The sequence below is a fragment of the Myodes glareolus genome, chromosome 3, assembly GCF_982192425.1.
Source record: "Myodes glareolus chromosome 3, mMyoGla1.1, whole genome shotgun sequence".
NCBI lineage: Eukaryota > Metazoa > Chordata > Mammalia > Rodentia > Cricetidae > Myodes > Myodes glareolus.
The window spans coordinates 25534779-25562386 of record NC_142028.1 but is presented as its reverse complement, the minus strand read 5'-3'; the positions used below and the strand labels follow the sequence as shown (position 1 = coordinate 25562386).

The 27608-nt window shown below is 48.0% G+C and overlaps 2 protein-coding genes across 2 annotated transcripts in view; one reads left to right on the top strand and one right to left on the bottom strand.

Moving 5' to 3' along the window:
* Positions 1 to 1597: 1597 nt before the first annotated feature.
* The window catches only part of Galnt8 (polypeptide N-acetylgalactosaminyltransferase 8), a 38654-nt gene continuing 12643 nt past the window's right edge, over positions 1598 to 27608 (bottom strand). Inside the window, 9 exon segments of the mRNA XM_087904190.1 lie at positions 1598 to 5264; positions 10474 to 10644; positions 12633 to 12728; positions 13116 to 13253; positions 14998 to 15092; positions 15481 to 15589; positions 23817 to 23931; positions 24620 to 24817; positions 27018 to 27201. Of these exon segments, the coding sequence (XP_087760316.1) occupies positions 5124 to 5264; positions 10474 to 10644; positions 12633 to 12728; positions 13116 to 13253; positions 14998 to 15092; positions 15481 to 15589; positions 23817 to 23931; positions 24620 to 24817; positions 27018 to 27201 (1247 nt within the window). The 3' untranslated portion in view covers positions 1598 to 5123.
* Positions 25240 to 25780, top strand: LOC148122608 (large ribosomal subunit protein eL21). Its single transcript, XM_087904189.1, has one exon. The coding sequence runs from the start codon at positions 25261 to 25263 to the stop codon at positions 25741 to 25743; it is 483 nt and encodes a 160-aa protein (XP_087760315.1). The 5' UTR covers positions 25240 to 25260; the 3' UTR covers positions 25744 to 25780.

Genomic DNA, 27608 nt, shown 5'->3' with positions numbered 1-27608 from the left:
TACAGTCTGGGCCTCTCTGGTGGTCTCTCTCTGGGGGTCGTGATCTGGGCACATCATAAAGACCTATGAAATGCCAAGTGAGGTGCCAAAGAGGAAAGCAAGTCACCACCCTGCCCTGCATATCAGAACTGCAGGGAAAGCCAGAGCCTACAAAGCCGTTTGTCACATTAGCTATGCTCATGGGAGAGGTGCAGGTTTCCTCTTCCAAGTGATAGACGCTCAAGTTAGGTTCAGATGTTGTTTTCATGGCCACAGCCAAGAGGGAAGAAACACTTCGCAGGAAAGTTCCCGGGAGCGGTGGGTAGTGGTAAACCCTATATTCTCATGGTTTTTTTCTTATTAAAGATGCGGTAATGATAAAGCTGAATTTTTAAATTAGAAGTGGCAAGAGAAATAACTCAATAATAAAGTAGAGAAATTACAACAGCAAACTCAATAAAGTTAATTTTCTTTTTAATGTTTTCTTTTCTTTCCTCTATCTCTGTCTCTGCCCCCCTTGTGTGTGTGCGCGCACATGTGTGTGCGTGTGATATATATGCAAGTCTGCATGCCTATGAGGAGGCAGGTAGGCTCCATGGACTGACATGTCTTTTTCTGTTACTCTCCACCTTGTCTTCTGAGGCCGATGCTCTCACAGAGTCTGGAACTCTCTATTTTGGCAAGGATGGCTGGCCAAGTAGCCCCCAGGATTTGCTTGTCTCTTCCCCTAAGCTCTGGGGTTACAAGCATACATCACCACTCCTGGCTTTTTCCATGAGTTCTGGGGATCCAAACACAGGTTATTATGAGCCATCTCCTCAGTCCCAATTTACTTTTTAATGTTTCTATTTATTCTTTGATAATTTTATATCATAGATCTTGATCATATCTTTCCCCTCCCAAAACTCCTACCTTCTTCCCCTACCCACTCAACTTCATGTTCTTTTTCTTAAAAAAAGCAAACAAACAAAATATCTACATAGAAAGGAAAACAACGGTGTCTGATTTGTGTTGACTAACTACCCCAGAGCGTGGGGCCGGCCCTGGAGTGCAGTTGATAAACCTACCTATTGTTACTCCATTGAAGAGAACTGATTGTCCCTCTCCCAGAGCCACCAATCTGAATAGACTAAAGAGGACTTCATGCCCACGCCCCCTCCCCTGTGCTGGGATTTCAGGCAGTGTTTGTGCACACATGCTGCGAAAGTCTCTGTGAGCTCATGTGTGCATCTGCCCAGCGGTCTGGAAATGCTGTTTCCTTGAAGTCTTCCACCACCCCTGGCTTTTACAGCCTTTTGCTCTTCCCCCTTCTGAGCCTTAAAAGAGGAATATGGTCCTACTTGGGACTGAGCACTCCGAAGTTTCTTGGTGTCTCCTTGCTCTCCAGTTGTGGGTCTCTGTGTAAATTACCATCTTCTGTAAGAAGACCGTTTCTCAGACATATCTTGCAGGCAGGTTATTATTGTAGCTTTCAGACCAAATTATTTAGAAATTGTGAGTTATTTCTAGAATTTTCCATCTAATGCTTTTGAACCACTTGACCCCCAAGAAACCAAATATGTAGACAACAAAACCACAGAGAAGGAATGCCTATCTACATAGACGGGGCAATTTGTGGTGGAATTTTTTAAAATCTTTTTATTTTGAAACCATTTCAGCCTTAAAAGAAAGTCACAAGTGGAGCACAAAGAATCCTTGCATGTCCTTCGCCATCCATCCACAGATGTGACCATGTGTCACCACCTTTGCTTCCTTGTCACCCTTGGCTCCAGCAACCTACCAGTTGAGCTATCATTTATCCACACACACAAAAATCTCAGAGATGATGCCCCATCAATACAGCCAGTGGATAGTTCATAAAATCAAGGACACTTTGATAGAAAAGGACCTCATTCAGACCAGGAAAAGAGTGTAGACACAGCACTACCATCTAAGCAACAAAGCCCATTCAAACACCACCAGTCACCCACTGCTGCTCAGGGCAGAGAGAGAGTATCCCACCCCCAGTCTAGGGTCTTGTATAGGACCACTAGATGCATCATCGTGTCTTTAGTCTATGTTAATATGAAGGCTCCCTAATCTTTTGTGGGTTTTTTGGCATTTTGAAGCATGTATCTTGCTTTGTTATAGCCGTCTTGTTTTGTTTTGGGACAGGGTCTTACTATGTTACGCCAACATGCAGCACCAACCGACAATCCTCCTACTTTAGCCTCTTGAGTGTGGGGTTACAAACGTGCACCCCCTGATCAGAGCAGACTTCTTAGGTAACATCCCTCATTTGTGGTTTAATAAGCTTTCTCAAGATTCTTGAGGCTCTGGGTTCTGGGTTCCTGCTGCTGGGAGGCATATGATATGCAGCTGCCCAGCAACCGCTGATGTTGAGGCTGGCTACCGAGTTAAGGCCTGCCAGGTTTCTCAGCTTTCTCTCTGGAGTTAGTACACATCTTCTAAGCAGTCTCTCTACCACCATGTGTGTATCCTGTCTCAGCGCTCACTAGTTTTTGTCCATTGATGATGATTCTTGCCTGAGACAATTCCAGCTACCACGGGTGCCAGATGGTAACTTTCTAATTCACGATCATTTCAATATTAATTAGCTGGCCTTCTACCGTGAAAGGGGCACTCATTTCTCATTCATGCATTCAATTGAAATGACTTGTGGGTTTTTAGTTTATTCTGTGGTATCATCTATTGTTAAATTGATGTCTGATTGACTCCAATGTTCACACAGTCCCTAACATTACCAGTGGAGACTCCTTCACTCTGGCTGCATGATTTGCGGCAGTTCATCTGTGGGAAGTTTTTATAAGTGTCCGATCTCTCCGCCTTCACTTCATCCTTCTTTGAGCATTTATTTTTTACTTTTAACACAGGAATATTCCTAACACTAGCCAAGAGTTGGTGACATCTCCTAAGGAACCCTAATTTCCTAATTCCTTTTATTGGAAAAATATTTAGAAATTAGATCTAAACTGGGTGTCGTGGTCCACAGCTGCAGTTCTAATACTTGAGAGGTTCAAGCAAGAAGATCAGGAGTTCAAGGCCAACCTTGATTCTATAACCAGTTTAAGGCTAGCCTAGACCACATGAGCCTTTGTCTTAGAACAAACAACATGCTCAAGCATGCATGCACACACGCACACGCACACACACACACACACACACACACACACACACACACACATGCAAGTTAAGCAAACAATACAAATAGAAAATATATGAGATTCATTTTTTGTTTACAATCCATTTGTGGTTTTCGTCTCTGATTTTATGTAATTTAATTTTGAAAATTTGATTTTGAAGCATTATTCTAAATGTCAAAGTTACATAAACATGTATTTAGCGGAGTGTTGCCCGGGACACACATTCCCACAATCCTCCTATTCTGTTTCTAGCCCCAGTCCTTCCCACCACATTGCCAGCCACCACCATATTTCATTAGCTTCTCCTTGAGTCCTTTTGTGTTTTTTTCTCCCTGTTCTTTTCTATACAGGATCTTGTTGCATAGCTCAAACTGCCTTCAAACTCCCAATCCACCTGCCTCACCCTTTCAGGTGCTGGGATCATAATTAGGAGCCTCCACATCCATCTTTAGGCTTTTTTGTTTTGTTTTGTTTTTCTTGTGTAGAAGTGAACATTACAAGTCCCCCATTTAACCAAAAGGTATCTGCAAGGCACTCCTCTTCTTCTTCCTCTTCTTCCTCTTCTTCATCCTCTTCCTCCTCCTTCTTCTCCTCCTCTTCTTCCTCTTCTTCCTCCTCTTCTTCTTCTGCTCCTCCCTCCACATCAGCCGCAGATGTTACCGGTTTCCACAGCTGCACAGCCAGTCTGCGGGGTTGATGTCTCTGACGGCTCAGATGCTCAGCATGTCGTTCACCTCCAGCATTTTCCACTTAGATGCGATGCAGCAAGGAATTGCTCTGCACATGAATACTTTCTCACTCTTTTTCCTTTGCATTTGTTTTTGTATCTCATGCATGTCCGCTGTATCAGTGTATTGCTGTGTGTACACACGTGTGGATGGTCAGAGTACAGCTTTCCAGAACCAGTTCGCTCCTCTCACTGTGCAGCTTCCTGGGAACAAACTCAGGTTGTAGTGCTTGGCAGCAAACGTCTTTACCCTCTGCGTTGTCTTGGCAGCCCGTTTTCATAACTTTGGAGGTAAATTTCTAGAGGTGGAACTCTTGGCGCAAAAAGAAAATGCACATATCCTATTTTTAGGGCTTGCCAATTAGCCCACCAGGAAGCTGGCACCAGTTTGAAACCCTGTCACGGATGTGTGAGATGACCTGTTTCCCACATCCCAGCCCACACAACGTGCTGTGTGTATGTACTATTTGTCATTTGCCAACCCAAGTGGAAAGTTACCTTCGTGTACCTTAAGTCGGCTCTCCACTGGAATGGAGCCAAATGCCTTTCCATGCAGCTGAGGCTGATGTGTCTTTCGGCCACTCTGTAGGAGACCCCAGGAGCCTACAGCACACACACACACACAGGATCCTCTGCTTTCTGCCGCCTGTGTGATCATGCCACAGTGGAAGAGACTGGCTGTCCAGAGGCACCTACACTGAAGATGTGGTAGAGGAATTAGAAAAAGTCACTTGTGTGTCTGCTGCCTCTTTTGGAACAGTCCAGACCGGGAGGAAATTGAGGCCACCTGGGTAGCTGTCAGGTTTCTGAAATGAAGAGGATCCAGCTGCTCATGTGGCCCAACCCAGCACAGTCTGGGGAGGGGAGCAGATGACCAGGGAGGAGGTGGGGGCCAGGCAGTGGTAGTAGCTGTCGGGAATGGAGGCTAAACAGCATTGGTGGGAACCACAGATCAACTTTCATCCCTCTCACTGGCTCCACAGCGCAGGCAGACGATGCTGGCTATTTTGAGATGTTTCCCAGAATGGCGCTCGATGCATATCACGATCTCTCAAGGCGAGCTGGGGACTAGGCTTCCGAGTTTCCCTCGCTCTCCCCAGCAGACACTCCCACGTGTGCTCAAGCCTCACCTCTGTGAACGGCATGCTGAAGTCACAGCAGACAAACACATCTATCTCTCATCCTTCCCCAGTATGAAAAAGCACTGTGGCTAGTCACTGTTCCAACCTTAGGAACAGGGTCCCCAAATCCACATCTCTGGGGCTCACAGGCTATTAGTGACCCGAGTTTCTGCCTATATGTTGTATTTTCCATATTTGTTGGGTACAATTCACTAACGCAAGCCTGTAGGGACCTGAGGGGTCCTTCTTGATCTCCAGACACCGTGCGGTATTCCTGTTTCTGACGGGTTTTCCCTAGATGTAAGAGACAAAGTCAAGGTGTTTATGTAGCCTCCTAGGCAGCACATCCCCTCGCCCAGCTGCGTGGTCCGATTTGCACTGCACAGTTCCTCAGACCTCTTCCAGAGGAGAAAGAGAAGCAAAGAGTAGAGTTAGCCTGCCTACAGATCTCCGCCCAGCTGTGTGTCCAAGCTTGGCAGCTGGAGCTATGGTGTCTCGCAGGGGTAAAAGACCAGCCCTGCGCTCAGCTGGGAATCATGGCTGCATCCTGCATGGCATATCCCTCTGCCACGTGCCCGACTTTGAACTTCTCCACCCTTGAGCCCACAGAACCCCTCAGGACCACTTTTCCTGTTGTCCCCTACATCTTCACAGAGGGAGCAGAAACAGCACAGGAGTCTCAGCCCGTTTACCTCACCCCTCTGAGTGGTACCCTCCTGTCACTGTTCATTGAGCGTAACTGCAGAATTGAGGTAGAGGCCTTCACTTCCCATATATACACCCCGGGACCTTGGGCAACTTTCATGACCTTTCTGAGTCTGATTTCCTTGTCTCTAAAATGGGTTTAGAAGTTATGTGAAGGGTGGAATTGGGGTCACTGTTCCTTGAGGGTCCTCTGCCAGATACAGGGAAGTTAGTCATATGGTGGCTCTAAGGCCACCTTTGTGTACCCCTTCCCTGGTCTGTCTGGGAGGGAGGGAGGGAGAGAGGGAGGGAGGGAGAGAGGGAGGGAGGGAGGGAAGCTGATCCTTCTTTTTCTCCTACAGACTCTCTCGCCCCCACTCAGTTTCTTCCTTCTTATGGCCACAGCTGAGCAATTGGAAACCTGGTAGTCCGTGTTCACTACCCGCTCTCTGGACCCTTCCCTTTGTACTCCTTGTCTTTCAAAGAGAGTTCTCTCTTCTTCACTTCACACATCCCTTGGACGCTGCCCCTTGCACCCTTCAGTCACTGATGCCATCTGCTCCTCCTACCACTTCCAGAAGCCCCCTCTGGGTCTATGCTGCCCTCTTCACCTCACCCACCCCGCTCAGCTTTGCTCCGGATGCCAGGCTCCTCACATGAGTGCCCACATGTCTCAAGACCCATCCTCTCCTAAAAGGTCTGTTCTAAGTCACCGACACTGGCTCCTTGTGCTCCTCAGAGGTCACAGCCTGCTCTGAATGACTCAAGACTCAGACTCATGAGAGCAGAAGTAAACAGAGCAAATAACCACATCTGCCTCTCAGTTCTTTGGGAACTTTTTTGTAGGTTGGGTCTACAAAGTAAATAGGGTAGGAGACTCTGGGCATCCAACAAAATACCATTCTTATATCTGAACATTTCTGCTTCTAGGACCTAACATGGATAGGAAAGGACTAGAGAGGAGGAATTGGCTCAAATGAATTTAGCATTAGGCATTAGGCCAGGAACCACTCAATCACCTTCCTCTTTAACTTGTAGTGGAGTTCTTGTCACAGAGGTCATATAAACAGAACTGGATTCAGCCTCAGAGTGGCAGACAGAATGTTCTGTTGTCCTGCAGGCCAGGCCTTCCACACAGATAAAAGCATCTCTTCTTTAGTTAACCTCAATGACTTATCTCCCTGTTGACCTGACTGGGTTTAGAATCACCTAGGAGACACACTCTTGGGTGTCCTCAGGAAAGTTAACCAAGGAAGGAAGACCCATGCTAAATTTGGATGGCATTATCCCCTGAGTTGGGATCTGAGGCTGAATAAAGAGGGGAAAGGGAGAAGGCAGCACTCACCAGATTCCTGCATTAGCATTGCCTTCTTCACCATCGCGGACTGTGCACCCTCAAACCACGAGCCAAAGGACACCCTTCCTGCCTTAAGCTGCTTTTGTCAAACATTTTGGTACAATACAGAGAAAAGTCACTAATAATGCAGCCATCTTCCAAAATCCTCTTGGGAAGACAACGTTACAAATGTTTGAATACTTAATACTTATTTCTTTAGGGCAAACATATCTTTAATTCCAGAAGCTTTGTCATAAAATATGACTTTAAGGAAACTCAACACATTCCCAAAGAATGCTACCAGGACAAATGCACTGTTTAAGAAAAGTCAACATCTTACTAATTAACATTGTCATGCCAATTTTAAGATGTGTCATCAAATAATTGAATTTGTGACTTCATGTTCAGATTGTACTTTGTAAACACTTGGGAGATTAAGGATCATTAAATTTAAAGTTAAATACTGGGAGTGATTTATGAACATAGTCTTCAGTGAGTAAGGAAATTCAATTTATTAAGTCATAAAAGACCTGATAAAATTAATGGTTCAGCATTGTTAGACTTGTACATGAAGTAACAAGTCTATTAAGGGTTTAAAATCCCATAGTACACTAGACCTGCCACAAGCTGGGCCTGGTGACTCCCATTGCCTAGAGAAGCATTGTTAGACTTGTACATGAAGTAACAAGTCTATTAAGGGTTTAAAATCCCATAGTACACTAGACCTGCCACAAGCTGGGCCTGGTGACTCCCATTGCCTAGAGAAGCCATGACAGTGCAAGTCAGTCTGTTCTTGCAGGGTCTCTAAACCCACTGGCCTGGTAGAAAGTCCTTCCCAACTCCTGAGTCCTAGCTCCTGGTCTCAGACCACTTCACCAGCAACTCCTCAGTATCACTAGGGTCTGGAACGTTCTTCAAGGACCTGTGTGTTTGGGCCTTGTTCCTCAGCATGGCACTGTTGGGAGTCAACGGAAACTACTTAGAGATAGGTCTCCAGCTATTGGGTGAGAGCCCAAGGCTGTCCTCTCTCTTCTGCTTCTTGGCTCATGGTCTGAGTGTGTTTTGATTCACCATGTGTTCTTGCCATGATGTGCTGACTAACTACAGGCCTCCAACTGTGGGGACAATTAATCAGGAACTAAACGGAACCAATGCAAATGCTCTCCTTTTATGAATTGACTAACTCAGGTCCTTGTCATAGTGTTGGAGGGTTGACAAGGCTCTTCTGCTTAGGGAAGACAGCATAATCCTGTGTCCTCCTCCACCTCGCCAAGTTGATACCCCAAGGGCAACAATCTTACACTTGGTTCTCAAGCACTTGTCAGATACCTACCATGTTCCACACAACAGACAAAACACAGTCAGGCCCTGGCCTTACAGGTTGTAGCTCTGTGGTGGAAAGAGGCAGGTGAGGGAGGCCAGGCCTGGAGGTGCACACCTATACTACCAGCATTCTGGAGGCAGAGGGTTGTAAGGCCCATGTCCACAGAGTGAGGTCCTTTCTCAAAAAAAAAAGCAAAGTTTGAGTAAACAGTATTCTAAGAGACAATGAGACAAGGATTAAAGGAACCCTAAGTATGTAGAGAAGTACCACCCCGCTATTAGGGATCACGGAAGGCTCCCTGAAGGAAGGACTGCCTGGACCGACAGGGACACTTTCTCTGGTCTTGGTGAAGAGAATGATGCCTACATAGGCATCTATGTAGTCTGGCCACTCACTGTCATCAGAACTCAGAGTGGTCCTCCTCACCTCTCTTTTTCTCCCCACCCCTCCTCCTTCCCTTTCTCTCCCTCCTCCTCATAATTAATATTCAGTTCAGGGAGACTGAAAACCTCTGCAGTTGTTTTTCACATACTTTTCCCCGAAGGGATTTCCATAGCTGACAGCAAACTCTTCTAAATAAAGCAAAACCAGTCATGTTTGGGTCTATCCTAGGTGTCTGGCTCCAGGCAGTGTCAGGGGTGAGCTCAATCTCGTGGGTGGCATGGGTCTCAGGCTAGACCAGTCATTGGTTGGCCCCTCCTACAATCTCTGTGCCACCCTTACCCCCGCACAACCCAGAGGCAGGACAGAATCAAACATGACTGGAGAAAAAAAGTGTCAATGTGATGATACCTAATGATATTCTGCTATACTCATAGGTTCAACAGTCATCAGAGAGGCTTCATGCAACAACTGAAGGAAACAGATGCAGAGAGCCACAGTCAAACATTAGGCTGAGATCAGGGAATCCCACCAAAGAGAGATAGAGGAAAAAGTAGGAGCCAGAAGGGTCAAGGTCATCACAAGAAAACCCACAGAAACAACCAACCTGTACTCAAAGGAAGGAGCTCACAGAGACCAAACCAACAACCAGGAAGCCTACATGGGACTGACCTAAGCACTCTGCATACATGTGACAGTTGTGTAGCTTGGTCTTCTTGTGAGACTCCTAACAGTGGGAGCAAGGGCTGTCTCTGACTTTCTTGCTGGATTTTGGAACCCTATTCCCCATATTGGGTTGCCTTGCCCAGTCTTAATACAAGGGGAGGTACTTAGTCTTATTACAACTTGATGTGCCATGGGAGGCCTGCCATTTTCTGAATAGAAACAGAGGAGTGGATAGGGAGGAGTCAGAGGACTTCTGGCAAATTTTCTCCACTCTGTTCTGGTCATTCAATGCTGATGTCAAAGGAGGAGCTTTGTTTGTTCTTTGAGGAAGGGTTTCACTCTATAACCCTAGGCCAGCCTTGAACGCATCACCACATAGACCAGGCTGGCCTTGAGCTTTTGGTAATCCTCCTGCATCTGCATTAGAGTTATAGGTGAGCACTCAGCTGAAGGAAGGGCTTTTACATGTTTCCACCCAGTGCTCCCAAGCCTGATACTTATTACTAATAAAATTACAGGCAGTGACTCATGAATCAAATGTTCCTGTTTGCTGGGCATGTGCCAAATGCTTCTCACATGCTATCTCGCTTAATCCCATAAAGTAGATCTTTATTGTCTCCATGTTATACATAAGGGAAACTAGCTACAGAAAGGGTAGGGAACTTTCTAAAAGTGATGATACCTTGTTGAACCCATACTCTTTGGAACCACAGCAATTTGAAGTATTTTTCTCTCTTAACTGCTCCTCTGTAATTCAAGAGACCCAGCTTCACAGATAGTTACACTGATGCAAAGTATTCTGTTGTCTTAAGTAAGGATCACTGCCAGGCAATCTCCATGAAGTGCCCTCCTGATGGATCAGAAACTATCACCCATGAGGCAACAACACACAGCAACAAGACGGTGGTACAACAAATCCTGAGATGATTGGGGGAATTTTGTTAGGATGTGTGTGTGTGTGTGTGTGTGTGTGTGTGTGTGTGTGCGCGCGCTCAGTTTTTTCCTACCCACTAACACAGAAAGTCATTTTCATAAAGCACAACAGATACAACCAAACCGAAATCTTTCATACTGTATTTGCATAGCTGCCCTTTCAAACCCAAGCTTCAGACCTGCTGGAAATCCCAATAGATGTGCTGTCCTCTGTTCGCTGCCTCCAAACACAGCTCCAATGTGGGCTCCTCCCCGCGGCCAGAGTCCACCAGGCAGTACTGTTCATGGACGTCTTCTTTTGCAATGAGTTCCCCCACATAGAATTCCCCAGAAAGGAGGTAGTACACGTTCTACAAGAGAGCGCGGACACCATGCTGGGCCCAGTCAGCGGGGAGGCCTCCGTCATGAAACTACATTAGAAAGCCTAGCTGGCTAAACAGAGGGTTGGGACCATCCTAAAAGTGCCTAGGGTAGGATTTGAGTTCAAGTCCTCTGGAGACACAGAAGTCTTAAGTATTTTTTCTTCTCAACCATTGTTCTGTGTCCAGGAGATGCGACTTCACAGCCAGTTCCAAGGTTTACTCCCTATACACGGGCATAGAAACTTCAGGGATTGGGGAAGACGTGAAGATGGGTGGCCTAGACATCAGGAGAGCAAGAACAGCCTGGGACAGCGGGCTCACTGCCTTCCTCACCAGGCCTAGCACATTCTAGCAAGAAGGGCAGACACAAGAAAGGGCAACTCGGCCCACTTTCCTTTCTCCAAGAGCTCTGTAAAGGCTGGGCTATAAATGCCCTTCCTAACTCTCACAGGTTGGATGGTTGATGGTCAGTTATGGATCCAATCACTGAGAGATGACTGAGTCCTAGACATGCCGATCTAATCGATGGATTTATCATCTCCTTTGTGGATTTATAATTTGATGATATTGTTACAGAGAGGACTAGTCATAGGAGAACTGAGAACATGATCTTAGGGATTGCATCTTGTCCCTAGTCTCTCCCCCACCCCCTCCTATGCTTGCATCCCTGGTAGCAACTTGAATATGATATTCTGCCTCACCAGAGGCCCACGGCATTGGAGGCAAGCAACCACGGACTAGTACCTTGATCCAAAATGAATCTTTTGATCCTACGTTGTCGATCACAGGTATCCTACCACAGCTGATGACCTTGACTCTAAAAGAGCATGGCTTGCATAGATGATGGACATGGTTTATCTTTGAAGAACTCTCTCAACTGAAGTTCAGACACCACCAATAGAAGCCCAAGTGATGCTAGTTGCAGGGAAGCAGCCTGGCTTCAAATCCCTAACCTGATACAGACCTTCAGTCAACTTGGATGGGTCTTTGTGACTCAGGGTTCCAACTGTTCTGTGGCTAACACCTCTTCCAGGTACCCCTTAAACGTTCTCTGCAAGGACAATGTACCAAGTAAAAAGGTAGCCAGCAATGCCACTCGTGGGCCAAGTACCTGCCTAGCATGCAGGAAGCTCTGGGTGCGATCTCTGTCACTGCATAACCGGGTGAGCTGACAAGCATCTGTAGACCCAGCACTTGGGAGGAGGTAGCTGGAAGCGCGCAAACCAAGATTTGGAGTAGCAAAGCTAGAGACATGGCTCAGCAGTTAGGAGCGCTGGATATTCTTGTAAAGGACCCAGCATCCACATGGTGGTTCCCACATGGTGGTTCAGTTCCCAGCACCCACATGGTGGTTCACAACCATCTGTAACTCTAGTTACATGGGATCCTGTACCTTCTTCTAACCTGTGTGGGCACTGGGCACCAGGCACAAATGTAATGCGCCGACATGTATGTAGGCAAAACACTCATACACATAAAATAAATATTTCTTTAAATGCATTGTATAAAAGCAAAGTAAGGTAATATATGTCTGCATTCTCAATGACACCCGCCACTTGGTGTCATATCTATGCCAACAGGCAAGGGCTCTTCCTTCTCCCTCTCTTCTCTGGCCTGCTTCCTTCTGCGGGAGCATAGGTGGGCTTGCTTGTCCAATGCCCAAGGCACACATCAGAATAATGAATAGCAGAGGCACACGTTTAGAGGAAAAGAAGTGATGGGGGAGACTGCCCATAAGACTGTCACCCGGAGGATGAATATCATCAACAGAGCCCTTCTGCCTGTCCTCCCTGCCCCTGTGGGCCTGCCGCTCACTGCTGTAGTTTTTGAATGAACAAGACATACTTACACATTACCCAGAATGCTCATCTCCTGCCTTTCCCACCCTTCAACAGTACAGAAACTCTAACCCGTGGCACAGGTTCTCTGAGCCTGCACAGACCCACTACCTGGACAGGGAGGCCAGTGAGAGATACCTGTGCACTGGACTCACGGCATGGCTCCATTTGGAGGGAGTTGCCTGGAACAGGTCCTCGGTTCAGGCAAATGCTGTCATCCAATGAATTTTTCATCTAAAGGAGAAAATACAACCACACTGTTGGAAAAGAAACATAGAAAGCAGACACTCCAGGTCCTGTGGTTTTTGGTTTTAGTTTTGGGTATACCACGGGAGGACAGAAAACACAACCAGCAGAGAGCGGTCTGATCCTGCCCATTTCAGAGGTGGGTAGGCAAATGTGGGGTGGGAGCTAAGAGGGTCCAGCAAGGGATGCATTTACAAAAGGAACAGAGGTGGAGGAGAAAAAGAACAAGACGTTGGGAAGAAAGAGAAGAAAGGAAGCCTCTCAGGACCAAGACTTGGGCCAAATGGGTTTGACCCCTTGACTGCTTTGGGTTTCGAGCCTTGTCTTTTTACGATGAAACCGTTCTAATCTGAGCTGCAGCTTCCCAGCGCATACCCTTCCATAGCAGACGATGTTGGGCATTGGCGTCAGGAGTGGGTAGATAGTTTTCAGGTACCAGTCAAAGGTTTTGCACTTCAGTTTCTCCCGGAGTGCCTTTCTGGAAGAAATGTCTCCATAGTCAATTCCAGAGTTCTGAAGAGAAAATACGGGTGGCATATACTCATAAGGCTTCAAAACACCCTTGACCCCATCGGTTACTGTGGACCATGTGGGCACTGGCTGTTTCTCAGAGCCTGGAGATGACCTTGACAACTCATATTCGTAGGGAAAGCAGAAGCCTGGAGCCCTGGGTGCCCTGGCTAGCTTCTTCTCCTCACAGAACCTGTGTGGGGGCCACTCAGGCTGATTGCTCATGACTGATCTCTCCTGCTTTGAGATGCCGCTGGCACCAAAGACATATAAAATATGATGGCCAGAAAATACTTAAACAAAACTTCCGGTACCAAACTTCAGTCTGTGACGGGAACTTTGTGGAAGTGCTCTTTGCGAGGAACCACAGTGAAGGGAGGCAGACAGAGAAGAAAATGCGGAAACTGTGTATATCTACCGTCTTCCCAGAATTCTTGTGAGGTCTGTTTCTGAGGGTACTCAGTATATTGGCTTGGGGAACTTCCTTTACAGCTCGACACAACCGGAATGCCACGCTGCTGAGATAGAAAACCAAGGATGATGGGGATGGGGAGGGTGCTCATTTGCCCACCAGGCCTGCTAGCCTGAACACCAGGAGACTCCCTCTCCCGACAGGAGCCTGGTGACATCTTAGTAACCACTTCGATGACTTTGAACTCTGAAGGAGATTCAGGAATTTCTGCACATTTTTATCTTCTCCCATCTAGCGGTTCCTGAGCCACACCCTGCTCCTGGTCTCTAGGCTTTCCTTCTAGGCTAATCCCATAGCCTCCCCAGCTTTCTGGAGACTCCCCAGGCATCTCCTGTGAAGGAAAAGGAGTCTGCCAATGAGGTGACTGGTCTCTGGGAGCCAAGCACATCTCAACAAACAGGATCCCCAGAGATCAGGGAGAAAACAGAGCACAGCCTCAGGCAGATGGGATAAAGTGGGCTCAGCTCAGAGCCCCCCATTCATGTGAATCCAACAACACTCCAGAACCTCCTCTTATACATTCATGCCCTATCCGTGCCCTCTTAAGAGAGCAAATGCCTGGACCTGGGTAAGTTGTTCTCTTGGGAGAATGCTAGCCTCGCATGCATGAAGCCCTGGGTTCGATCCCCAGCACTGCATCCAAGTGTGGGGGCACATGCTTATAATCCTGGCCCTTAGGAAATGGAGGTAGGAGGGTCAGAAACCCAGGGTCCTCCTCAGCTCCGGAGCAAGCTCAAAGTCAGTCAGGGCTACACAAGTCCCTATTTTAGGGGAAGATGGAGGACGAGAAGGCCCTGTCTTCAACGCTTCTCACTATCAAATGAAGAGCATGGAATCTGGACAGTGGACATGTCTGAGTTTTGTCTCTGCTCCTCACTGCCTGCCCCAGTGTTATCTTCAACCTCTCTTCATCTCTGGGCTTCCTCATCCACAAAACACCCTGGAGGTACACTCTGGTGGTTAAAGAACTCATATATGAGCCAGTATGCGGGCTCAGGCCTATATTCCCGTCACTGAGGAAACTGAGGCAGGATTACCATGAGCTCTATGCCAGCCTCAGATACTATGAAGACACCATATTTAAAAAAAAACCCAAGGGAGAAAATTGAATACATCAAGTACCTGTACACAGGGTCATACGTCCATCCAACTGCGAACTCTCGTCACCCTGGGGACCGCACCTTACCCCATCAAGCCTAGGATGCTTTGTTTGTCCCCACCGTTACGGCTATCTCCTCCTTCTTTATTTTTCCTTCTGTTCAGTGCAGGACCAACCTCGAGAGGAAGGTTCCAGGCCAAGTAGACCATGTATTTGTGTTTGTCCATCCAGGTTTCAGCCACTCGCAGAGCGTTCTGCCGCAAGGGAATCGCTGGGTTGGTGCGGGAGAATTGTCTGTATTCTGTCAACCATATTTTAATAAAACACTGATTGGCCAGGCAGGCAGTATAGGCAGGAAAGCCAGACAGGAAGTAGGGGTGGAGCAAAGAGACTGGGAGTTTTCTGGGACACAGGAAGCTCTCTAGCCACTCCTGTCCAGACCACCAAAGAGGCAACATGTAAGCTGTCACACTGAGAAAGGTACTGAGCCCATGTGGCTAACGTAGATAAGAATAATGGGGTAACATAAGTTATAAGAGTTAACAAGAAGCCTGACCTAATGAGCCAATCAGTTTATAACCTGATGTAGACTCCGTGTGATTTTCCTTGGGACTTGCTGGCTTGTTGGGGTACTGGGCGGGACAGAAACCCCAACAAACTGGCCCCGTCATGTTACACTGGGTCCATGGCGTAGGGCTTGTGGGATCGCTCCAGGTGAGCGACCCGGGAGCAAGGTAAGATCTCGATCTTCCCTCCACACTGCCATACCTGCAGGAGAGGGACAATGCCACCTTCCTTCAGCACCTTCAGCAACAGGGTCCTACAGCCAATGGACTGGCAAAGGCTCTCTCTCTCTCTCTCTCTCTCTCTCTCTCTCTCTCTCTTTCTGATTTTTTTGAGGCAGGGTTTCTCTGGTGTAACAGCTCTGGTTGACCTGGAACTCTCTTTGTAGATCAGGCTGACCTTGAATTCACAGAGACCCTCCCGCCTCTGCCTCCCAAGTGCTGGGATTAAAGGCGTGTGCCACCACTGCCCAGTGAGACCATTCCCTTTTGAGACAGGGTCTCGCCCTGTAGCTCGAGTTGGCCTGGAGCTCACTATTTAGCTCGAGTTAGCTTCATTACAGTCTTCCAGCCTTAGTTCCTTGAGTGCTGGGATTGGGGACAAGGGCGACCACAACCAGCTTGGAAAGCCCTACTCTTCCCATTCCCACCTCAATGGCACCTCTCACACGCCTCACTTAAATGAACCTAGTCTGTCAAACTGCTCCTCTCCTGGTGTCAAACAGCCCTGTCTGTCCCACCTCCTTCCGAAAGTTCTCCTGAAAGGCTCAGAGAAAGGATTGCCTGTTCCTCAGAATGAGAAAGCCAGAGGTTCCACACCCTGAGCCATTCACTAGCCAGCTTCCCATAATCCTTTTCTGCTAGCATGCAAGATACGCATCTGTAGAGTGGGCAGATGTTGGTAGCCTCCTTGGTCCTTCCTCCTGGGGCCAGCACCCTCCCCGAACCCTTTTCCCTTGAGTATAGGCCTGCCACCTTCCACCCAACAAACCATGGCGAAAACAGGATGCTCTTGAATGTGTGTGTGGCTACGTGATAAAAGACAGCACCGCCCATCTTTCTAGAAGACCTAATCTTTTGTTGACTTTGAAGAAGCAAGCCACTGTGGGATAAGAGACCAAACAGGGAGGGACACGTGACCAGAAACTGAGTGACTTCCAAGTGCCAGTCAGCAGAAAACCTGAATGTTGCCTCAGTTGGTTAAGGCTTCAAGGCGCTGAACGCTATCAACATCCTGTGACCTTAAACGCAAATCCTTCCCCAGTCCTGCCTAAGGGAAAGCCCAGTACTAACAGGCTATTGGTGTTCAGCCTTGCATAGAGCCTGATCACAGATGCTATGAGTTTATAATACATCTTGCTAGATGTGATGATGTGCACCTGTGACCTCAGCCATCGGCAGATGAAAGCAGGTGTGTTGTATGTTCAAGAACACCTTGGTCTACATAGCAAGTTGAAAGCCAGTCAAGACCATATAATGAAACCCTGTCTGGGGCCGGGGAACATGAAAAGAGCAGAAAGAAAAGTGGGGAAGGGAGAAAGGGAGGGCAGGGGAAAATACAGAGAAAGACCTTCCCAGGACTTCCTGGCCCAGGTCTGCCATTCCAGCTACCCTAGAGGCTGAGGGAAAATTGCAAATTCAAAACTTATCTGAACTACAGAGTCAGTTCAAGGCCAGCCTGAGCAACTTAGTGGGTCACATCTCAAGGTCAAAAGTAGAAAGCGGCCTGGGAATATAGCTCAGTAGTAATGAGTCCCCAGCACTTAAAGGAAAAGGAAAGAAAGCATTAAACAAAGATGCCTGGTTTGACTTAATGTTACACAGTGATATGTAACTAACTTGTGCAGTTCTTCCCCATATTCCCATGACTTGTGGTCCGGCAATGATTAGTCTTTCAATCAACCTGATGGAGCACCGGCTCACTCTCTGGAGCACCGGCTCACTCTCTGGAGCACCGGCTCACTCTCTGGAGCACCAGTTCACTTTCTGGAGCACCGGCTCACTCTCTGGAGCACCGGCTCACTCTCTGGAGCACCGGCTCACTCTCTGGAGCACCGGCTCACTCTCTGGAGCACTGGCTCACTCTCTGGAGCACCGGCTCACTCTCTGGAGCACCAGTTCACTCTCTGGAGCACCGGCTCACTCTCTGGAGCACCAGTTCACTCTCTGGAGCACCGGTTCACTCTCTGGAGCACCGGCTCACTCTCTGGAGCACCAGTTCACTCTCTGGAGCACCGGTTCACTCTCTGGAGCACCGGCTCACTCTCTGGAGCACTGGCTCACTCTCTGGAGCACCGGCTCACTTTCTGGAGCACCAGTTCACTTTCTGGAGCACGGGCTCACTGTCTGAAAATATGTGCTCATATTTGGCATCAAAATGTGAGATTTTCGAAGATTTATTTTCGTGATTAAATGATATGTGTGTGTATAAGAATACAGATGCCCACAGAAACTAGAAAAGGGCATCGGATCCCCTGAAGATGGAGTTAAAAGTTGTTGTGAGCTGCCTGCCATGGGTGCTGGGAATCGAACACACTACATATTCTTAACCACTGAACCATTTCTCCAACTTCCCCCAAAACACGGTTTTGGTGACAGTAGATTTTTCTCATTCTACTGAGCTGATACCATATTTCCTGGGTCTGCTCCTCATGGTGACCTCAAGCGGTGGCAACTTCTGGCAAAATTCTGGCAAGTTGCTCCAATTTAGGTTGGCAGCCTTGTCCACCCTGCCCTGACCCAAGAGCTGCTGGCCCATCCCATGCCAATTCAGTTAGCACAGCTGAGGTGTGCCCACCCGAGGAATGAATCTTATCAAGTACACTCAGAGTTGGCGGCCCTCATCTCCTGCTCCTTCAGCTCTCGATCCACAGAGGAGTTTCCTCCCTCAACAGTCAGGCTCCCATCTCGACTCCACAGCTGCCTAGTTAGATAAATCGCCACCTTCCTGAGCCTCTGCTCACTCATGAGCAGAGAGAGTCAGCTGCCTTCGGGGCTGTTAGGAGGACTTGATGGTGTACCAAGTGCAGCAGCTGGTGGCTCCGGCAAGGGAACAAAGGCAGATCTTTCCTTCAAGTCCTACTCTGTCTTCCCTCATTAGCTCGGATCTTGTAGACGTTATATACTAATTTAATTTGTTTCTGGCTTGGTTTTTTTTTCCAATCAACCATTTAAGAATTCAAATTCAAACACTGGGGCCTGGAGAAATGACGTGGTGGTCTAGAGTCCCAGATGTCCTGAGTTAGATTCCAGGCACCAGGCTGCTCACAACTGTCTGTAACTCCAATTCCAGGGGAGTTGATGCCCTCTTCTGGCCACCAGAGGTACTGCATACATGTGGTGCAGAGAACAGGCAAAACAACACCATGCAGAAAATAATTTTCTAAAAAATTCAAGTACAAGGTAAAGTATGTTGGCCCATGCCTATAATTGCTGTACAAGAGATTCTGAGGTAGGAGATCACCATGAGTTCAAGGCAAGCTTGGACAAAAAGCAAGACCCTGTTCAAAAACAGCACAGAACATTAAGCCTTTGTTTCAGCTTTTACAGTTGATGGGATTTTACAATTCATGTAAATTTAGGAAATGAAAAAAATGTAGCAGTTTGCATAAGAGCCTCTGCATCCACATTAAAAATAAATGTTATTTATAAAATAATAGATTTTACAATTGTTCTTGTTGAACAATTTTAAACTTGGCTATTTATTCATTAGTTTATTTGTTTTTAATTAAAATGTGTTTATAAGTGCTGCATTTAAACACAGGTTTATATAGATGTATACACATATGGAGATCCACGGTGACTCTGGGAGTCTGCCCAGGGTGTCTCACTGAACCTGAAGCTCATCCACTGAACTAAGCTGGCTGCCAATGAGCCTCAGGGACCCCAAGACTGGGGTGCCAGGCAGGCATCATCATGCCAGGCATCTTATGTGAGGTTTGGGGATCCTAGATAAAATCCTCATGCTTGATTATTTGCTTATAGCATATTGTTCCTTTCTTTGCGACAGGATCTCCCTTCAGAGCCCAGGCTGACCCTTGAACTCACAGCAATCCTGCCCGAGCCTCCTGTGTGCTGGCATCCCAGGCAGGAAGCCCCACCTCCGACTTTACTCTCCCAATGTGTTTTCACTTTCCAGTCTGTCGCTTTGCCTCTCACCCCTTCCACAGACGTGAAGTTTCTGCTCATAACACCTGTCCTAATGATTCTCGTGAATTTAACCCTCACCATGCAGAACACACGGGTATTCTTTTTATCCTCACTTAATAACATGTCCATAGTTGTCAGGGAGCATGTGACAGCCAGATTATGAACCCAGCAGTCCACACGTCACTCTCTGACACAGCGCCTATGATACAGGAGCTTCATGAACGCTGCCCTTTTCCTACCCCTCATTTCACCCCCAACACACACATCCACAGGCATGAATAAAACACTACCTGTCAGAAGATGAGCAGTCCATACCACTCCGGTATTCTCCAGGTTCTGCTCTTAAAGAAAGGCAGATCCCCACAGATGGCCAGAGGGAAATGCTGGGCACACTACCCATCAGGAAAATGAAAACTCAAACCCACAATGATGTGTCACTTCTTCCTGTTAGAAGACCTGCTATCCAAAGGACAAAAATCAGCAAATGCTGACAAGGACCTGAAGAAAACGGAACTCTTACACGCTGGGACAAGAATGCAAGTTGTTAGGATCATTATATAAAACAATATGCAAGGTCCTTGTGGTAGTTTGAAAGAAAATGCCCCCCAAAGGGAGTGGCACTATTAGGAGGTATGGCCTTATTGGAGGAAGTGTGTCATTGTAGGGGTGGACTTTGAGGTAGATGAGTGTGGGGTGGAGAAATGGGAGAGAGGGGGGAGCAGAATGGCTCCTGTACTGTGAAGGAGGCAGAAGGGAAGAGGTGACAACCGTGAGGAGGAGGCAGATGTGGGAGGCCTTCTCGATGCCTGCTGCCATGGTAAGGTCCAGGCCCAGGGTGCTGCCAACGGCCATGTCTGGGTCCACGATCTTACTACAGCCAGGGTCCATGTGGACATCCATGGCCCACGCTGCCACCAAAGGCCACAAGGATGTCCAAGGTCTGAGCTGTCACTGGTGGCCATGTGGGTATTCAAGAGCCATGCCACCACCAGAGTCACGCTGATCTAGGTGGTCTGTGTTGTCCAGGGTCATGGTGTCATCCAGGCCTGAGCTGCTCCCAGGGGCCATGTCTGGGTTCATGGCCCTACAGCAACCAGTCTGGTCAATGTCTGTGACTCCCGTTGCAGATGGGGGCCTGAATGGGTTGTCTGGTCAGCCACCTGGGACCATGTTGGTGCCTGGGGCCAAGCTGTATCTGGGGTCATGTGATGGAGGAGGGTTATCTGTCTCTGTGTTGCTTTCATTGGTTAATAAAGAGACTGCCTTGGCCTTTTTGATAGGTCAGCCCCTAGGTGGGTGGAGTAGACAGAATAGAATGCTGGGAAGAAGGGAAGTGAGGCAGACACTATAGCTCTCCTCTCCAAGATGGACGCAGGTTAAGATCTTTCCCGGTAAGCCACCATCTCATGGTGCTACACAGATTACTAAATATGGGTTAAAGCAAGATGTGAGAATTAGCCAATAAGAGGCTGAAACTAATGGGCCAGGCAGTGTTTAAATGAATACAGTTTCCGTGTAGTTATTTCGGGGGTAAGCTAGCCGGGATCCAGGTGGGAACGCAACCCGCTGCTCCTTCTACAGTCATGCAGATCTGTGTGGCACAGGCTTCTGTCTGGTGCTGTGGTGATGTTCAGGTCAGGGATGTGGCTGGGAGCTTGGTCTGGGTCTGTGAATGTACTGGCTGGTTTTATGTGTCAACTTCAGACAAGCTAGAGTCATCAGAGGAAGGAGCTTCAGTTGAGGAAATGCCTCAGTGAAATCCAGCTGGAGAGCATATTCTCATTTAGGGATCAATGGGAGAAGGCTCAGCCAATAGTGGGTGGTGCCATCCCTGGGCTGGTGGCCCTGGGTTCTATAAGAAGATGGGCTGAGCAAGCCATGGGAAGCAAGCCAGTAAGCAGCATCCCCCACGGCTTCTGCATCAGCTCCTGCCTCCAGGACACTGCCCTGTTTGGGTTCCTGTCCTGACTTTCTTCAGGGATGACCAGCAATGCTTTTCGGCCATGGGGTTTTGTCTCAGCAAATAGAAACCCTAACGAAGACAGTGGCCCTGCTGCAGCCAGGGTCTGCATCAGTGTCTGCGACTCCTGTTGCCACGAGGGCCATGTGGATTCCTGAGGTCTGGGCCACTACCTGGGTCTGTGTTAGTGTCCGGGAGTCATGCTCTCGCTGGGGCCGTGCCCATCTGGATGGTCTGTCCTACCACCTGGAGCCATGGTGGCATCCAGACCTGGACTACTGCCGAGGGCCACGCCTAGGTCCGTGTCCCTGGCAGCCGGGATCTGTACTGATGTCCGATGTTCCTTCTACCATCAAAAGCCATGTCACTGGGGCTGTGACAACCTGAATGTCTTGTAATGCTACCTGGGGCAATGGTGACACTCAGATCTAGCAGCTACTGAGGACCGTGTCTGGGTCTGTGGTCCTTCTGCATTCAGGGTATTTGTTGAAGTCTGAGACACATGTTGCCACCAAAGGTTACATGAGAAGTCCAGAGGTGGGGCCACAACCAGTGGCCTTGTTGGTCTCCAGGGCCATGCCACCACCAGAACTTTCCTGATTTGAATGGCCTGTGCATCCATCAGGAGCAAGAAAGTTGTCCAAGCACAAGATGCTGCCAAGGGCCATGTCTGGGTCCATGGTTCTGTTACAGTTGGGGGTCTGTGTTCGTATCTGCGGCCTGTGTCACCTCAGAGGGCCATACTGGGCTGGTCCCACCCTTTACTGGCCCTGGGATAGCTGGCCCTGCCCCTCACTGGACATTACAGAAAGAAAGTTTGTCCCAACCCTCATGAGAGAATGTACCCCCCCACACGCACTCAGCAAAGATGGCCCCACCCTTCACAATGGGTGAAGGAAAACCAGTCCTAATGGCATGGCCATAGAGGAGCTGGCTCTACCCCTCACCTGAGGTGGGTGACTCCAGTGACCAGCTCCACTACCACCCAGGACCACAGTCCAACCTGAGATTGGCCCACCTTAACATCTACACCATCTAGATGTGGATATTGGACCTACAGGAGCTCAGGAAGGAACCGGTCCTGTGGAATGGTGCCCGCAGGATCTCCATGACCCAAAGCAGCTGCAAGATAGCTGAGAGGAGGTTTGGTGCGGATCCAGTGATGATGGTGTACCAGAAACCAGAGGCCTTGAACCAGACCAAGAACATTTGCAAGTAAAGCTGTTTGGACAAAAGGGTCTACTGTGTGACAACCTCAACTCCCAATGCCAGCAGGATGAAGAAGTGTTGGAGAAGCAGGGAAGATGGAGGAGTGAAGAAACGTGGCTTTTTGTTTTTGTTTGCTTGCTTGTTTTAGTTTGATTTTTAAAAAATTTCTTTTTTGCGGGGCTGCTGAAGGAGGGAGGGGAGAATATGGAGAGGCTGGGAGGTGAGCAGAATTAGCGTGCATGATGTGAAATTCCCAAAGATTCAATAAAGAAATTATATTTAAAAGAAGTCCTATAATCGGGCGAGGTGTAGCTCTGGGTAGAGTGATTGCCTAGTATGAAGTCCTGGGCTCCCTGCTAAAAGTTCACCAACACCCAGTAAGGTGACCCACACCTGCAATCCTGGCACTCAAGAGGCAGGGGAAGGAGGATTGTCGCGAGTTTAGGGCCAGCCAGATCAACATAGTCAGGTCCAGGTCATCTAGGAGTGCACAGTGAGATCCTGACAAAAAAAAAGGGGGGGGGAGGTGTTCATGATTGTATTCCCAGCATTTTAGAAAGACTCAGGAAAATCTCATGAGCTCAGGGCTGGTGTTGTCTACATAGTGAGTTCCAGGACAACCTAGGCTAATGACTAAGACCCTGTCTCAGAAAGCAATGTTCTAACTAAAATACAAGTCCCACATGATTAAGTGTTGTGGAATATTATTTCAGCTGGGCAAAGGTGTTACATTTGGTTACGCTGTGGAACGTGACTGTGTAAAGGTGTGTTTTGTCTATTTCTGCTGTCTTTGATTAATGATGTAAGGATTTGTGTCTGCCCAGAAATACAACACACCTGGGATCTTCTGGAGAAGAAGGGACAACTTCACAGCCTCAACTCTACCACCGACCACCAAAGCTCTCAGATTACAGAACACATGACTGTATCAGAAAGTTCCTCTACAGAGTCCTGTTTCCTACCAGTTGCTCTTCAGCTTCGGAGCCTGGAAACGTGACAATCTGTCCATTTCTTGACCAGAACACCCAGCTGAGTTCTAGGATGCCAGAATTCCTAGGACTTTCCAATCCATCCCCTTCTGCTTTGTCCCATAGAGAAGAGAGCAAGTACGTACCCTCAGGCTAAGCTCCACATTCTCTCCTCCATAGCCCAGCATCCCGCCATCCAGAGCCCCGATCTCCACCAAGAAGATCCTGTTGGCAGCCATGATGCCCATGATGGACGGACTCCTGCAGAGTACATGGTAAGGGGGTTACTAATCCCCTCCAAGCACCAGGTCAGCATGGAGGGGAGGACTGGGAAGGTCCACAATGGTCTTCAGAATCCTACCAAAGTCTCTTTGTCCTGGAGGCTTTCAGGAAAGTGCAGGCCTGAAGGTATGCTAACTGTGCTGTCGCCACCCTGCACAGGTGACGCTCGAATAGCATCTTTGTCATCCTTCTCAGAATCTTATAATGCTAGAAGGGGCCTCAGGTACTTCCTAAAATGCTAAATACCTTTGATTTTTTTTTGTCTGAAAACATAGATAATGCCAAATGTCTCTGATTGATTGATTGATTGATTGATTGATTGATTGATTGATTTAGGTTTTGCAAGACAGGGTTTCACTGTGTGACAGCTCTGGCTGTCCTGGAACTAGCTCTTCTAGACCAGGCTGGCCTTGAACTCACAGAGATATACCTGTCTCTGCCTCCCTCCCCAAGTGCTGGGATTAAAGGCGTGCACCACCACCACCATCCAATTTGTGTCTCTGAATTCTAATCTGGGGAAGACCTTTGGGTTTTTATTATTATCACTGTTACATGTTTTTCTTGTCCTGTATCTGCTCCTCCACTTTACCCCCATTCTAATCATCAAAGACAGACAAGTCTTGCCCAGTGCATCCTGAGTACGGTCTCTCGGCAGACTCACACTTACGTCATTGGAGCAGTGACAACACCCACGTCAATCCAGGCTTGTGGTATGGGATCATACTGGCACCACAGCTTCCAGCCAAATCCATCTGCTGCCAGTTCATACTTTTCCAGCTCAAATGTATTGAAATTAATATTGTCAAACACAGGAGACACAACCACAGTGTGGTCTTCCTGAATCCGAGACAAAATGGGCTCAGCCCTAGAAGAGAAGATCATAAACGCTGCAGTGAGGCTACCGTGGTTCAGTCCTAGACTGGAGCAGACAGAGACACTGTGAACCTCACCTTCACATGGAGGGCATTCTTATTTCAGTTGGGTAGGGACTAAGAAGGACTCTCTAGAGTCTGGAGAATTTCTTAGGTTCTGGGTAGCTGGGGATCCTAGCAGCCGAGCCAGGTCGAGAGCAGATTTGAAATTAGTGTCCAGCTGTCACATCCAGGCCATTGCAAACAAAGACTATCAGTATTCTGAGTTTACATTATTTCTGTTTCCAAATGGTGCCTGTCTCCTGTGTGACTTTCCACATTGTTCACGCTATCTTTATTTCATGCCGTTTAAGAGCTAGGAAAACTGGAGGAATTGCCAGTGGTTATATTTATTTTAAAGATAAATATACAAGCTTTCAGGTTGTAACTCGCCAAAATGACAAACACAAAGGGAAAGAGGAGGGGCACTCGCTATATGTTCTCTAGGCCCTTTAGGAAACATGGAGTTGTTCCTTTGGCCACGTACATGCGAATCTACAAGAAGGGCGATATTGTAGACATCAAGGGAATGGGCACTGTTCAAAAAGGAATGCCCCATAAATGTTACCATGGCAAAACCGGAAGAGTCTACAATGTCACCCAGCATGCTGTGGGCATCATTGTAAACAAGCAAGTTAAGGGCAAGATTCTTGCCAAGAGAATTAATGTGAGGATTGAACACATCAAGCACTCGAAGAGCAGGGACAGCTTCCTGAAGCGGGTGAAGGAAAACGACCAGAAGAAAAAGGAAGCCAAAGAGAAGGGCACTTGGGTTCAGCTGAAGCGCCAGCCTGCTCCACCCAGAGAAGCACACTTTGTGAGGACTAACGGCAAGGAACCTGAGCTGCTGGAGCCCATTCCCTACGAATTCATGGCCTGATGTACAAAAAGAAATAAGAGACCTGGACTGTAAAAAAAAAAATAAAGATAAATATACAAATATCTATGGGAGTGGATATTCAGAGTCACAAAATTTTTAACGAAGTCAGGGACTGGCTGCCCGTATTTCAAGCCTCCACCTGTTGCGGGCTATTTGGTGGCACTGTGGCACCCACGACTGTGTCAATCAAATCAGCCTTGGATCAGGGGCAGAGTCAACGACTAGTTGACAGGAATCGGCCATGGAGAGTACAGAGGAGCCAGAAAGACAGACACACAGGAAGGAGTAGGGAAGGACTTGGAGTTCTGCAGTCTTTTTGGTTTGGGAGGGCTGGAGAGACGCTCTCTTGCTGGGTCTCCAGCCACAAATGAAGGTGAGCTGGTTGCTTCTCTGACTCTCTGATGTAGGAGGTTTTCACCCCAACATCTGACTCCTGAGTTTTTATTGGTAAATAGAATAGAGACTTAGTTAAAAACTGTAATACCCGTCATCCATCCTTGGAAGCTCCCACCTCCTGGGAGTTGCCTTGGTCTGGACTCCACCTCCGGGAAAGTCCGCCAAGCGCTGACTCCTCCCCGGGAGAGGGGGGTCGGGACCACCCCCACAGGCTATTTAGGCTGCCTCCCCAAAAAAGAACACATGGTCTCGGGTTTTGTGTGGTCTCTCCCCACCTCTCTTCCCTTCGCCATACTTCTGGCCACCCAGGAGCACTGCATTAAACATGGGCATCTTTTATTTGGTCTAATTTGGTCTGATTGGAATTATTTGCATCAGGGGAGAGGCTCTTCTTAAGAAATATTCCAAACAAAAACTACATTTGGTGCCCCCAGAGGAGCCCATGCTGGGGGTGGAAGACTTGATGCCCATGGGACTGGAAATCCTGCCAGGCTACAGCCTGAGCAGCAGGATGCTAACTGTGGGGCTCAGACGGTAATTAAAATACCAGTAGATTCAGGTGTATTCACTGAGCCAACGGTAAAACAATACCTACCCACCTCTCCTATGCATGCGTACAGTGTAGCCCAGACTAGCCTTGACTTTGTGATCCTCCTGCCTCTATATCCCAATCATAAGATTATGGGCATGTGTCACCACCCAAGGCTTATACTATTTCGTGAATCCAACAAGACTGCCTGAATGAAAGCTTTGCAACCTACCTCCCTTTGTTCAAGGACTTGGTGTCAGCATTCCCTGTCTCAATACTATCCTGACTTACCATGTACCATCGTTCAGTTCTGTCTTTTCTTGAAAGCAGCAGCCTTCCAGAATCTTACCATCCAATGTTCACTTCAATGTGAGCATCCAAGATGGCAACCACATCCGCGGTAGTAGCTTCCAGACCAATGTTGCGGGCTTGCGCGAGACCTCGTCTCTTCGTGTGCCGTATGAGTTTCAGTAGGAGTGGGTAATTCCGGTTGTAAAGCTTAATCATCTCATCCAGTCGTGCCTTCAGTTCTCCTACCAACCAGACACACAAGCGTAGAGACACTGAGTGCGAAAATGTAGTACAGACATTTTACGCTGTCCTGTAACTGTGAGTGGGCAACGCCACTGTAAGTGAGCAATTCCAGAGCCCTGACTGGGAGGGACGTAACATTTGCCCAGCGCCCTTCCCGGTTTCCTTTCCCCACCCTTGCATCTCTCTGCTTGGGAGATGTGAACCACTGGTCAAGAGTGCATCTAACATCCGGAGAAACTCCTAGGCAAGGGAACAACGCAGGCCTGGCTTGGTACTTAAGGTTGTAACATTAACGAATGAGTTTGCAGAGACAGCCTGGGGAACCACCACAGCTTAATAATAAGACTTCCTAGAGAACCCGAATAAGCAGCTTTGCTTTGTTTTAGATATCCCTGGCTGTTCTGAT

Coding starts and splice junctions, on each gene's coding strand:
- LOC148122608 (XM_087904189.1), top strand. CDS start 25,261: ATGACAAACACAAAGGGAAAGAGGAGGGGCACTCGCTATATGTTCTCT.